This window comes from Tachysurus fulvidraco, chromosome 1 (genome assembly GCF_022655615.1).
Source record: "Tachysurus fulvidraco isolate hzauxx_2018 chromosome 1, HZAU_PFXX_2.0, whole genome shotgun sequence".
Taxonomy (NCBI): Eukaryota; Metazoa; Chordata; class Actinopteri; order Siluriformes; family Bagridae; genus Tachysurus; species Tachysurus fulvidraco.
The window spans coordinates 43,319,872-43,333,123 of NC_062518.1; the positions used below are offsets into that span (position 1 = coordinate 43,319,872).

The window sequence follows — 13,252 nt, forward strand, 5'->3', positions numbered from 1 at the left end:
ACTTATTTAAATAGCATCAACCTACGCTGAATAAAAACATTTCTTAAAGGCTCAAATTTTCTAAAAAGTCGAATTATAAAGCAAACACCATTTGTTGGATGACAAATAAAATGTAAGGGATAAACTGAGATGTTTATTTCATAAATGATTATCATTTTGAAATGAACTCTCAGAAAATAAATAATTTCCTACACACTAAAGCCTGAAGAGATTTTTTATTAATCAAATTGAGTTGCACAGTTAGATTTTTGCAAATTAAAAAAAAAAAAGATTGCAATAAGATGCAGATGGTGAGTTGATGCTTGGAGCATTTCAGTAAATCCCTTTGGCACACACAAAGGGATATTGCTTTTTACAGTTAATGTCATTCCAGTCCTTCTGTTCTGCAGACAGAAAAAAAATAATATTTTTTTTAATCAAAAAACCTTTATTTAATAAAGAACACAATGCAGCTGCAAAAGAAGTTTTTAGATCTGCTTACTGCCGAAGTTGATATGCACACAGCATTCTTTAAGAAAATGATTTGGCTCTCTGTGATTCCACTTGGTGAAGGTCACTGCTGTGGCATCAGACCAGAACCAATTAAATTTCTGATAGGAAGAACAGTGGACAGTCTGTTACAGGCTGCAGTATTTGATAAAATCTGGGAGTTTCTTCATCTGACTTTGTAAGTCTACAATTTTATAAATGTTGTTTGATACTTAGCGAACCTGCTGACACCCAGAAAGGCCGATCCATGTTGGCTTCTCCACATGGTCATAAGTGCGAATGAGAGTCTTAACAGTTTGATATTCATTTTCATTGTGTATGGAGACCAAATGTCCACCATAACGCTGGCAGGTTTCCTAAAAAAAAAAAAAAAAAAAAAAAAATCTACAGCAAAAAGAGTTTCTCATATTCATTAATTCAGGTATAATGCAAAACACACACACACACACACACACACACACACACACACACACACACACACACACACACACACACACACACACACACACACACAAACACACACACACACACACACACACACACACACACACACACACACACACACACACACACACACACACACACACACAAACACACATATATATAAGGCATAGCTTTTTGCAGGTCATTTCTGTACTCAAACTTGCACCTTAGCCTATCTACTGTATAGATGTATATGAAACATACTATATACTGTAGATTTCCTCTTCATATTACACTCATTCTAGGCTTAGAATTTTTCTGTTTTGCCTTACATTTTTTACTGTCAATATTTTCAAAATTTTAATATTTTAACTATTTTATTTTAATTATTCGTATTTGTTATCTTCATTTGATTCTTTAGATCTTATGAGTATTTTATGCCTTGTATTTTATGTATATTATGCAAATGCTCTAATTTCCACTTTGGATCAGTAATGTGTTATCTTATGTTTTTTTTTTAAATCATCTTATTCCCATTTCTAAATTCTGTATTCCATAAAATGCTTAAGAGAGTGATTAGGGATAGATTTTAGAGATATCTAGTAACTTAATTAAAACTTTACATTCAGGTATTTATATATTATATTATATTATATTATATTATATTATATTATATTATATTATATTATATTATATTATTTAAAAAATAAATCTATTTCTATGCTTCAGTAAAGCTTCTTTGAGACAATGTGACAATGTGCTATACAAATAAACTGAATTTAAACTGATTTAAACTCTTAATATTTCAGGTATTAATGTTCATAGTCACTCTGACCGATGAGCTAATTAAATAGGATTTTCAGAACACTGCTCATTGTTGGATAAACACAGAAAAGAGTTGAAATAAATTTTAAATTGTACCTCAGCCAAAGCCCAGTTTACAGGTGTAGCGGCATATATGAAGCACCGGTTGCCACAGTTCACCCAGCCATATGGACATCTGCCATATTCAGTATTGTGTCCAGCTGACACAAACGAACAAACAAACAAACAAACAAACAAAATAAAGTAACCATGAATTGATATATTGAGGACACAGTTTTCTGGAGGTTTATTTCATGGCCACAGTTTACTTAACTAATGTATTTTAAAATGAGTGAGACACAAAGACAGAGAAAACAAGATTTAGAATGAATTAGAATAAGCATGGAAATGACTAATGATATTACACATTACTTCTTAATATGAAACACCTATACAATTTTGTACTTCCAATTTTGGGGAAACATTTTGGGGAAGAGCCACCATGTCAAAACTAGTACATAAATAAATGTCAGACATATTTAAAAATATTACATCTCATCATCATCTATAATAAGTAGAAACTCATATTTCCAAACAACAATTAAGCGTAATTTTTAATATGCTGCTCAATAAAGCTAAGAATCTTACCAAAGGCCATTGCTGCTGTGACGAGAATAAGAAGTAGCACCATTTCAGCCTGACGAGACATAGCTCCAGCACTGCAAAAATAATGTGCATTTCATGTGTTAATAAAATAAGAATTTACTATTTTATACCTCATCAAATTTTCACTTACATCTAAACCGGAGTCTCTTCTTGCTTGATGTAACACTCTGTGGTAAGTTGTGATGCTTATATAATAATACTCACAGAAACTTCCTCTTTCAACAACAACAAAAAAGAGTCACCGGTAAAAGGGGAAAATATAATTACTAATACTAGTATTGAACATGTTTTTTGGTCTGGATGGTTCTGGAAAGCTATAGATGGTTTCATATTGTTCATAAGGTTGTGAATTCATTGTTTAGTGGAAAAAGTGCCAACTAGTTTCCATCAAACTGCAGTCATTAATGCTGTGAGGCCGCTGAGTTTAAAAACACTAAGTGCTGAGTTTGTTTCAAATCCAAACAAAATTCTATTGCTACTGGACAGCAGCCCCAAATTCCACAGAGAAAGGTACCAGTACCTTATTTAACACCGATTGCAAACACTTTTGTGACTGATACGATGGAATTTAAGAGAAATGAGTAAGTGAGTTCTATGCATATACTTTAAGTGACTTTGCTAGAGATCAGTTTTCTAAAACTGAGCAATCACGTCTTCAAAGCTTTTCCAGCAGAAGTGTAACATAAGCTGACTCCACCGACATTATAGTACATAGTTCAATTCAATTCAATTCAAGTTTATTTGTATAGTGCTTTTTACAACTGACATTGTCTCAAAGCAACTTTACAGAACATAAACATAGAACAAAAGGTTAATATAAAGAATAATAAAAAGATTAATATAATACAAAATTCAAGATACATATTAGATATATTTAGTTCACAATGTGTATGTACAGTATTTATCCCCTATGAGCAAGTCTGAGGTGACTCAGGCAGCAGTGGCAAGGAAAACCTCCCTTAGATGGTAAAGGAAGAAACCTTGAGAGGAACCAGACTCAAAGGGGAACCCATCCTCATATGGGTGACATAGTCTATAATATTAAATTATTCATGTGTAGTAACAAAATCATTGGGTGAGTGGGCACAAGGCACATTGTGATGGGACAATGTGTGTTTTCAGCATAATATTTTCTAGTTAAATGATTATTATAAACATCCCTTAAATAACAAATGTCCCTTATTGTGAAATATAAGCAATAAGTGTGCCAACTACACCACAAGACTAAAGCTGCAACTGCCATTTTCCCCATCCACCATGAGCAAGCAAACAGTTATTGGATCTTTGTGATGACTGTTAATGCCTGTGTTGGATAAATGGCAAGTGTCTGTTTACAAAACATATAAAAACAGTTTATTATTATTAGTAGTATAATAATAATAATAATAATAATAATAATAATAATAATAATAATAATAATAATAATAATAATAAATTAATTTTTAACATTGTCTCAAAGTAGCTTTACAAAAGAATAGAAAAATATAATAAAAATTTCAAAGTTTAAAATTAAGTTATTATTTATCTCTATCATCTGTCCTAAATGATCTTTGTAGAGGAAAAACTCCGTGAGATTATATGAGGAATAAACCTTGAGAGGAAGCAGATGCAGAAGGGAACCTCATCCTCATTGGGGTGACACTGGACAGTAAATAATGTAAATGTACATAATGTCTTTTCTACAATGCTTTATTATCAAGTGAAATTTTCCAACCAAGAGCTGCTGAGGAAATAATAGGTCAGGGAACTTTCTGAGTTCATCATAGACCTAACACTAATTTCTTCCTGCAAATGTTCACTGATGAAGACATGAGCACAAAGCTGACAGACACAATGGCAGTTCAAAGACAGTATAATAGTCTACAAGTAGTAATATCTACATCAATCCCATGGGTCATGTGTTATCTATGGGTCATATTTATATCTAATAATAATCTTGAATTTTTATTCTGTTAATGCTTTTTCTTTCATTATTCCTTATTTCTTTTATTATTCCTTATGTTTACCTTCTGCTCTATGTTTATGTTCTGTAAAGCTGCTTTGAGACAATGTCTATTGTAAAAAGCGCTATACAAATAAACTTGAATTGAATTGAATTGAATTGAATTGAATTATCCATGTAGATCTATCTCCAGCAGACTGCACCACCAAGCGATGAGACTCCAACCAGGGGTAGGACGTCAGGATGGATCAAATAAGTCCAGAAAGAAGAAGTGGACACACAGGGAACTCAGAACACTGAGAGCTCGGGAGTACCATTTATAGGTTTAGAGAAAGAGAATGAGAGAGAGAGAGAGAGAGAGAGAGAGAGAGAGAGAGAGAGAGAGAGAGAGAGAGAGAGAGAGAGAGAGAGAGAGATTTAATATTGTTATATTTAATTAGCCATGTTGAAGTTAACAAAATTTCAGCTTTTGTATTGTTATGCTCAATAGAGTATGAATGGGTTGCACAGTTATTGTTCTTCCATTCATCCATTTTCTGTAGTACTTTCTTACACATGTACACAGGGAACCCTGAACCTCTCCCATGGTGGAGGACACTCTGGACACTCTGGATCTAACAAATCACACAGCATAGTTATTGTACTTTTATGATTTCTAATGTTTTAATCAATTTAAAATAGAAAACTAAGATTCATATTCATACAATGCTTAGTTGTGCAGAATTGAAAATGTACCACATTAAATTTGAGTTTTATGTATTGTTTTACTCTTATTTCCATCTCCTAGTTATTGAATACAATTTTTAGACCTTTTTGTCAGAACTGTTTACTAGTGTGCAATTAAGGCCAAAAAAGTGAACCCCAACCCACAAGAGTTGCAAAGGTTTGTTGGTCATGCTTTGTAATCCATGAGTGGTAAAAAAAAAAAAAAAAACACTTATCATAGATATAAAACTGAACAGATGATTCCTGTGATACAGACATCTGCAACAAACTTCTGTTTCAAGATGACAAAGCCTAACTGAAATAAGATTCATAGATAGCAGGAAACGAAGAGACCAGAGGTTAGTGATATGCAAACATTTTGTTATTTCCTGTACAACCTGCGATTCAAATTTCTCTTTATTTGGATTTTATCTAGACATAAAACAGTCCAAATCTTTGAAGTTAAATAAAAAAAATACCTTGAAAGAGTGAATAATTGAAACTAATCAAATGACCTAACAGTTCCAAAGGGCAAGTACAATTGGGCAAGATAAACAAAAAACAGGTGATGCATTCAAAAAAAAAACCTGAACATGTGAGTAATGAAACACACAACTTCTAAACCGTAATCCAGACAGACAGGTAAAAACAGGCAAAGTTCAGTCAGAAGCAAAAAAATAAATAAATCCAAGCGAAAACAAGGTCTATAAACAAGAAAAGACTCAGATTTAAAAATCTGAAAGGACAGCCAAAATACAAAGGTTTAACAACAATATAGATCATAGGAAACTAAGCACTTAATATAGGGAGAATTAGAAAAGAACCAAACACACAAAAGAGGACCAGGTGGGTTCAATTAAAAGTCTGCCGACTGAGAACATGAGAGTACCGAAGTTTGTTGTCCACACAATGAGAATTATTATATTCTTTATAATAAAATGCAAAGACAGTGGCACCACTAAAGTCTTTTGTCCTGCACTGTATTTTTGTCTTGTCCTACACTGTTTGCACCAGGTTGCACAGATGCACTTTATGTGGCTAGCACTAACTTACTAACTATATATATATATTATACATAATATTGTATATCTTTTTAGATCAGGAACTAATACGTGCATTTTCTGACAACTGCCCAATTGGATGGTCCTACTATTTCGGTCGCTGCTACTTGTACAACGGCGACAAACTGGATTGGGCTTCTGCAGAGGTTTATTTTAATTCTTTCCAAATGTATTTACATTTTCTCTATTTACACAAAGGAAAAAATGTGAAAGCATTATTCATTAGCATATCACTGGTGGATTTGTAAAAGGCTGTGAACAGTAACACAGTAACAGGACAGAAAATTATTCTAAAATAGATGAATGATTATGTCTTGGTCAATATCTACTATAACTGTTTGGTACCTGTATGAAGTTTAAAATGAGATTTATTTATGAGATGTATACAGTGTCACTTCCTTTATTGTGCATAATAACTACAGGTAAGAACATGAAATGATGTTACAGTTCTGTTTGTTTTTCTAGAAATTCTGTCAGGATTTTGATGCACACTTGGTCTCAATACACAGCGAGAATGAATATCAGCAGATAAAGGCTCTTATCCGTAGTTTTGACCCCACGGAGAATCCAACATACATCGGCCTCATTGACTGTCAGAAGGTAAGCAGGGGATCATCTGACTGTATGGTGCATGATTTATTGACAAACATGGTAAAAAAAAATAATAATAATTAATCAACTATTACACCTTGTGATTTTTTCCAATGTTCATCTTTCAGGCTTATCAATTCTTTTGGTCTGATGGCACCAAATTGACTTTCACCAAGTGGACTCCAGGAGAGCCAAATAATTATAACAACAAAGAGTGCTGTGTAAACATGAACTGGCCTTCTTCTTACACCTGTATGTATCTTAATAGCTTGTGGTGTGTTGCTTTTCTTTTAACTCAAATACCATGGCATTTACGAGTCTATTTTTTTCTGTTATCTGTAGCTGCTAAAAACTGGAATGATATTCCTTGTGAGAACCGCTATGCCTCTGTGTGTGCCAAGGAAAGTTACTGAAACGCTTCCTACTGCATCTCACCAAACATCACTGATGAATTTATAAAATAATTCTGTGGCAGACTTCCATAACTTCAGCAATAAAAAAAATCTAAAAAAAATATTATTTGTTGTGTATGTTTTTATTTTCTTCGTGTTTATCATTTTATTGTCATTTTTAAATACACTCTCAGAGAGATAGATCCATCTAACACATCACACATGCAGAATCACACATGCAGAATTGTTTCCTCAAAACATTCCAAGATTCCTTAAGGTGATATTTCAAAATGGGATCTGGGAACACCAGGGGTCTGAGAGGTATAATATTTATTAATATTTATATAGCCAGATATAATACTGTACTGAAGTTTCCCTGAAATCTGTTTTGCAGTTAAAAGTCATAAATTTTGAGGTCTAAACTAGTCTATACTGTATATATATATATATATATATATATATATATATATATATATATATATATATATATATATATATATATATATAGACTGTATTGTAGGGCACTTATAGAGATGGGACACGAAAGAACATGCACAGAAATGGGATTAGAGCAAGCAGTGTCATGATTTTATTTCCTCTTAGATTTCTAGTGCAATTTTAGTGCAACAGAAAGTCAGTGATAAAAAGAGAAAATAACTAGTTCCTTCCTTTAAGGGGTTGTAGGAGCACTTGGGCAGAAATCCTCGCTCTAAGCCTGGGCCACAGGAGGGTGGACGGCAGTGCAAAGGTGAAGCGTAGCGTAGGCTCAGCCGGCAATCTAAGATTTAGGATCAGCTGGAAGTTTCTGAAAAAGAATATCAAAGGGAGACCATCCATTAATTCTGTCCGGAACGATACTTGTAATAAATGTTTATTTAAAAAAAACCTGCCTGACTTGTACCCATAGAGAATGTGTGCGGTATTGACAAAAGGAAGATGAGAAACACCCTACCCAACCAAACAGTACAGACAATCTGAAGGCTGTTAACAAAGTAACCTGGTCTTCAATAGTGCTTCAACAGTGCCACAGGCTGATCCCCCTCCCATGCCATGCTGCACTCTTAATTTTTAGAAGTTGTAAATTTATATATTGTACATGATTTCTTTGATTGATCGTAGTAAATATTTGGATATTTTGCAATTCAGTATTATTTTTATTTTCATAAAATGGAATCACAACTGGCATGTTACACACATTCAAGTACAATATGTTTTTTTAATGAGAAACAAAATGTGAGCCAAAATCATCACAGATAAAAGTACCAAAGACTTAAACTACTTCACTCTGTGTGTACTGAATTTGTATAATACATGATTTTCACTATTTGAGTTATTTACTAAAATTACAAATTACATTTCCACGACATCCTAATTTATTGAGATGCACCTGTACATGTGCCTCCTTGAGAAGGGGGACCTTGTGGGCGCTGATGGATTTCAATCTATGGCGACATATTGTGTTACAATAGTTTGTTTGGTCTATGGTCCCAACTGCATTGAGATCATTCACATGCTCCTCCCATGCAGTTCTGGACTGATCATTCACTTTCCGCATGATCATCCTTACCCCATTAGATGAAATCTTGCATGAAGCTCCAGAATGAGGGCGATTGGTGGTTATTTTCATTCATTCATTCATTCATTCATTCATTCATTCATTCATTCATTTTCTACCGCTTATCTAAATTACCTCGGGTCACGAGGAGCCTGTGCCTATCTTAGGTGTCATCGGGCATCAAGGCAGGATACACCCTGGACGGAGTGCCAACCCATCATAGGGCACACACACACTCTCATTCACTCACACACACTACGGACAATTTTTCAGAGATGCCAATCAACCTACCATGCATGTCTTTCGAGGAAACCCCCAAGGCACGGGGAGAACATGCAAACTCCTCACACACAAGGCGGAGGCAGGAATCAAACCCCCAACCCTGGAGGTGTGAAGCAAACGCTAACCCCTAAGCCACCGTGTCCCCCTGATGGTTATTTTGTATTTCTTTAATTTGTAAATAATCGCTCCAATAGTCTCCTTCTCACCAAGCTTTTACACAGTTGTTGTTGGGAGCACCTTCTTAAATGAATCTGTTTACCACATGAGCCCATAACCAGTCTGTTGGGAGCCAGAATTATTGTTGCTTGGTAGGGGATCAAATACTTATTTTACTCATTGAAATGCAACTCAATTTATAACATTTATATTATGTGTTTTTTTTCTGAATTTTGGATCTTTATTCTGTTCTGTTTTTTTTTTTTTTCTGGAACCAAGCTTAAACCAGTGGCATTTATACATTTTTCTTTTAGGTTCTGTGATGCTTAAAGGCGCTTGGTGTCTTAGATTCCCTCCAGAGGTACCCTCTGCAAATGATGTCTTTCCGTGACGCCTGAGAAGGCTTTAACAGCAGCCAATCTGGAGAATCTGTTCCAAATAATTCATTCTGAAAGCGATTTCAACAGGAGTGCCACACTGGATTTTTGGCAAGACTATCTTCAGGATGCTGAATGTAAGTTCCCTGTATAGTTCAATATTTCAGAATAAAAATTACATTTCATATTTAAATGTTTGTTACTCTCCAAATAGTTTTGGTTGCATTTCACAAATACTTTTTTAATGTAACTTGTGACATTTTACCATTTATTTTATTCTATTTATAGCATGCATACTATAAGCTTTGTTAGAAGCTGATTTTAACCTTGAGCTGTCACTTAAACATCACATCAAGCTGACAAACAGTGAGCATCTGTTATTGTCACGACGTGACACGGTGAGACAAAGACGAGTGAGGATCCAAATGCAGTTTAGAGGTTTTTACTAAACAAAACACAAACAAACAGGCAGGCAACGCGGAACAAACAGGAAACGGGAACATGGACATGCACACACCAACACCAAAAACGACCAACAACATTGAAGTGAACAGACAGAGTATATATGGTGAACGAGAGCCAATCACAAAACAGAGACAGACAAGGACTAAGACAAAACACCTGGGGAAGAGAATGAATGTAATTAGTGTCCATGGTAACAGATAGGTGGGCGGGGTCAACAATTAACATCAGGGAGAGACGGCAGACAGAAACAAGGGGAAAACACAGACAGACACATTACAGAGCCCCCCCCCTAAGAGCGGCTTCCAGACGCTCCCAAGTCCACAAAACCCAGTTCAGGCGGGTGGAGCGAAGGCGCAACCAGGGTGGGAGGGCGGGTCGGGTTCGTGTAGTGGTGGCGCCCGCCGAGCAGGAGGCCGGGGAGGCGCCAGCCGAGCCGGAGGCCGGGGCGGCGCCGGCAGAGCCGGAGGCCGGGGCGGCGCCGGCAGAGCCGGAGGCCAGGGCGGCGCCGGCAGAGCCGGAGGCCAGGGCGGCGCCGGCAGAGCCGGAGGCCAGGGCGGCGCCGGCAGAGCCGGAGGCCAGGGCGGCGCCGGCAGAGCCGGAGGCCAGGGCGGCGCCGGCAGAGCCGGAGGCCAGGGCGGCGCCGGCAGAGCCGGAGGCCAGGGTGGTGCCGGAGGCAGAGCCAGAGACCAGAGCAGGACCGGAGACCAGGGCGGTGCTGGAGGCGGAGCCAGAGACCAGAGCAGGACCGGGGACCAGGGTGGTGCTGGAGGCGGAGCCAGAGACCAGAGCAGGACCGGAGACCAGGGTGGTGCTGGAGGCGGAGCCGGAGGCCAGAGCAGGACCAGAGACCAGGGTGGTGCTGGGGGCGGAGCCAGAGACCAGAGCAGGACCGGCGACCAGGGCGGTGCTGGAGGCGGAGCCAGAGACCAGAGCAGGGCCGGAGACCAGGGTGGTGCTGGAGGCGGAGCCAGAGACCAGAACGGAGTTGGCAGCCAGGGTGGTGCTTGAGGCGGAGCCAGAGACCAGAGTAGGACCGGCGACCAGGGTGGTGCTGGAGGCGGAGCCAGAGACCAGAGCAGGACCGGCGACCAGGGTGGTGCTGGAGGCGGAGCCAGAGACCAGAGCAGGACCGGAGACCAGGGTGGTGCTGGAGGCGGAGCCAGAGACCAGAGCAGGACCGGAGACCAGGGTGGTGCTGGAGGCGGAGCCAGAGACCAGAGCAGGACCGGAGACCAGGGTGGTGCTGGAGGCGGAGCCAGAGACCAGAGCAGGACCGGGGACCAGGGTGGTGCTGGAGCCAGAGACCGGAACGGAGTTGGCAGCCAGGGTGGTGCTTTGGGCCTATGAACAGGGACAGGAGGTAGAAGGGCTGGCAAGTCCAGCGAAGCAAAACACAGGAAAACAGAAACATGCATAGGTTCAGGCCAGGCAGAGAGTTCAGGTAGTTTGGGTGTCATGATGTCGACCACGTCCTCTGACTCAGTCATTTCGGTCGACCCGGCCGATGCGGCTGGTTCCGTCAGCTCGGCCGGTTCCGTCGACCCGGTCGGTTCGGCAGGTTCCGTCGACCCGGTCGGTTCGGCAGGTTCTGTCGACCCTGCAGGTTCCGTCGACCCGGTCGGTTCGGCAGGTTCTGTCGACCCTGCAGGTTCCGTCGACCCGGTCGGTTCAGCAGGCTCCATCGACCCGGTCGGTTCGGCAGGTTCTGTCGACCCTGCAGGTTCCGTCGACCCGATCGGTTCAGTCGACCCGGTCGGTTCAGCAGGTTCCATCGACCCGGTCGGTTCCGTCGACCCGGTCAGTTCGGCAGGTTCCTTCGACCCGGTCGGTTCGGCAGGTTCTGTCGACCCTGCAGGTTCCGTCGACCCGGTCGGTTCGGCAGGTTCTGTCGACCCTGCAGGTTCCGTCGACCCGGTCGGTTCAGCAGGCTCCATCGACCCGGTCGGTTCCATCGACCCGGTCGGTTCGGCAGGTTCTGTCGACCCTGCAGGTTCCGTCGACCCGGTCGGTTCGGCAGGTTCCTTCGGCCCGGTCGGTTCCGTCTACCCAGACTGTTCGGCAGGTTCCTTCGCCCCGGTCGGTTCCGTCGACCCGGTCGGTTCGGCAGGTTCCTTCGACCTGGTCGGTTCCGTCGACCCGGTCGGTTCGGCAGGTTCCGTCGACCCGGTCGGTTCCGTCGACCCGGTCGGTTCGGCAGGTTCCATCGACCCGGTCGGTTCCGGCGACCCGGCTGGTTCCGGCAACCCGGCTGGTCCAGCTGGCGGCTTAGGGATGCCGGCCGCCCGAGCCGACCTCATCGGGGTATCCGCCAGTTTGGAGACCAGCCGGTTAGCACGGACCTCAGCCGAGCTCGCCGGTACGGTAGCCATGGGAACTGGCTCAATCACGGATGTGCACGGGACTGGTCTGGGCGGAGGCACTGTGGAGCATTCGGGCATCCGTGGCTGATTCCACTCTGTGGCCCACGGATCCCGATGCTTGCTGCCCCCCCCCAAAAAAATACTTACGGCCGGCTTCCGTCTCTACAGTGCTCACGCTCAGCGTGGACCCGTCCAGGAGCAACGCCAAGTTGACGAACTCCGAGAATGTCTTTATTTCTCTGGTAGACGGCATCAAATACCGCAGGATCTCCCTTAGTCCGTGCTTAAAAATGTCTTTGAGCGCCTTCTCATCGAAGTTGACCTCGTTGCACAGGTCCAAGAATACCTCCGTGTACTCCTCAACTGGGGCGTCCTCCTGACATAGGCAAAACAGGAGTTCTGCTGGATCCATTGGTGGTTGGTCGTTCTGTCACGACGTGACACGGTGAGACAAAGACGAGTGAGGATCCAAATGCAGTTTAGAGGTTTTTACTAAACAAAACACAAACAAACAGGCAGGCAACGCGGAACAAACAGGAAACGGGAACATGGACATGCACACACCAACACCAAAAACGACCAACAACTTTGAAGTGAACAGACAGAGTATATATGGTGAACGAGAGCCAATCACAAAACAGAGACAGACAAGGACTAAGACAAAACACCTGGGGAAGAGAATGAATGTAATTAGTGTCCATGGTAACAGATAGGTGGGCGGGGTCAACAATTAACATCAGGGAGAGACGGCAGACAGAAACAAGGGGAAAACACAGACAGACACATTACAGTTATGCCTATTGTGAAAAAAACAATTGCCTAATTACATATCTAGGAGACATATACATATCAAGATCACTAATTCTCTTTTTGTGTCCACCATATCATAAGAAAAAATATGTATATGTTTTAGCCCCTAAACATTCCAGTCTCTTTACCAGCTAGTTGGGATGCTGTCTGACTATTGTCTGATGCTAGGTAGGT

General features: G+C 40.9%; 2 protein-coding genes across 2 annotated transcripts in view; one reads left to right on the forward strand and one right to left on the reverse strand.

The window, feature by feature from the left end:
- The window catches only part of LOC113650532 (lactose-binding lectin l-2-like), a 214,377-nt gene extending 207,163 nt beyond the window's left edge, over positions 1–7,214 (forward strand). The window contains exons 4-6 of the mRNA XM_047801235.1: positions 6,556–6,690; positions 6,810–6,933; positions 7,024–7,214. Of these exons, the coding sequence (XP_047657191.1) occupies positions 6,556–6,690; positions 6,810–6,933; positions 7,024–7,094 (330 nt within the window). The 3' untranslated portion in view covers positions 7,095–7,214. The remainder of the gene's footprint in view (positions 1–6,555; positions 6,691–6,809; positions 6,934–7,023) is intronic.
- Positions 201–2,593, reverse strand: LOC113650533 (lactose-binding lectin l-2-like). Its single transcript, XM_027158929.2, has 6 exons — positions 2,513–2,593; positions 2,365–2,435; positions 1,834–1,937; positions 711–845; positions 482–590; positions 201–383 (listed from the first exon to the last, which is right to left on the reverse strand). Exons 2-6 carry the CDS (start codon positions 2,423–2,425, stop codon positions 313–315), a joined length of 480 nt encoding a protein of 159 aa, XP_027014730.1. The 5' UTR covers positions 2,426–2,435; positions 2,513–2,593; the 3' UTR covers positions 201–312.
- Positions 7,215–13,252: the final 6,038 nt, after the last annotated feature.

Bases quoted from the DNA above. Each gene is read 5' to 3' on its own strand.
- LOC113650533 (XM_027158929.2), bottom strand. From the start codon at position 2,425: ATGTCTCGTCAGGCTGAAATGGTGCTACTTCTTATTCTCGTCACAGCA. The intron at 591-710 runs GTTCGCTAAGTA...TCTTCCTATCAG, and splicing joins GCCTTTCTGGGTGTCAGCAG to AAATTTAATTGGTTCTGGTC. The intron at 384-481 runs GTAAGCAGATCT...TTCTGTCTGCAG, and splicing joins TGTGCATATCAACTTCGGCA to AACAGAAGGACTGGAATGAC.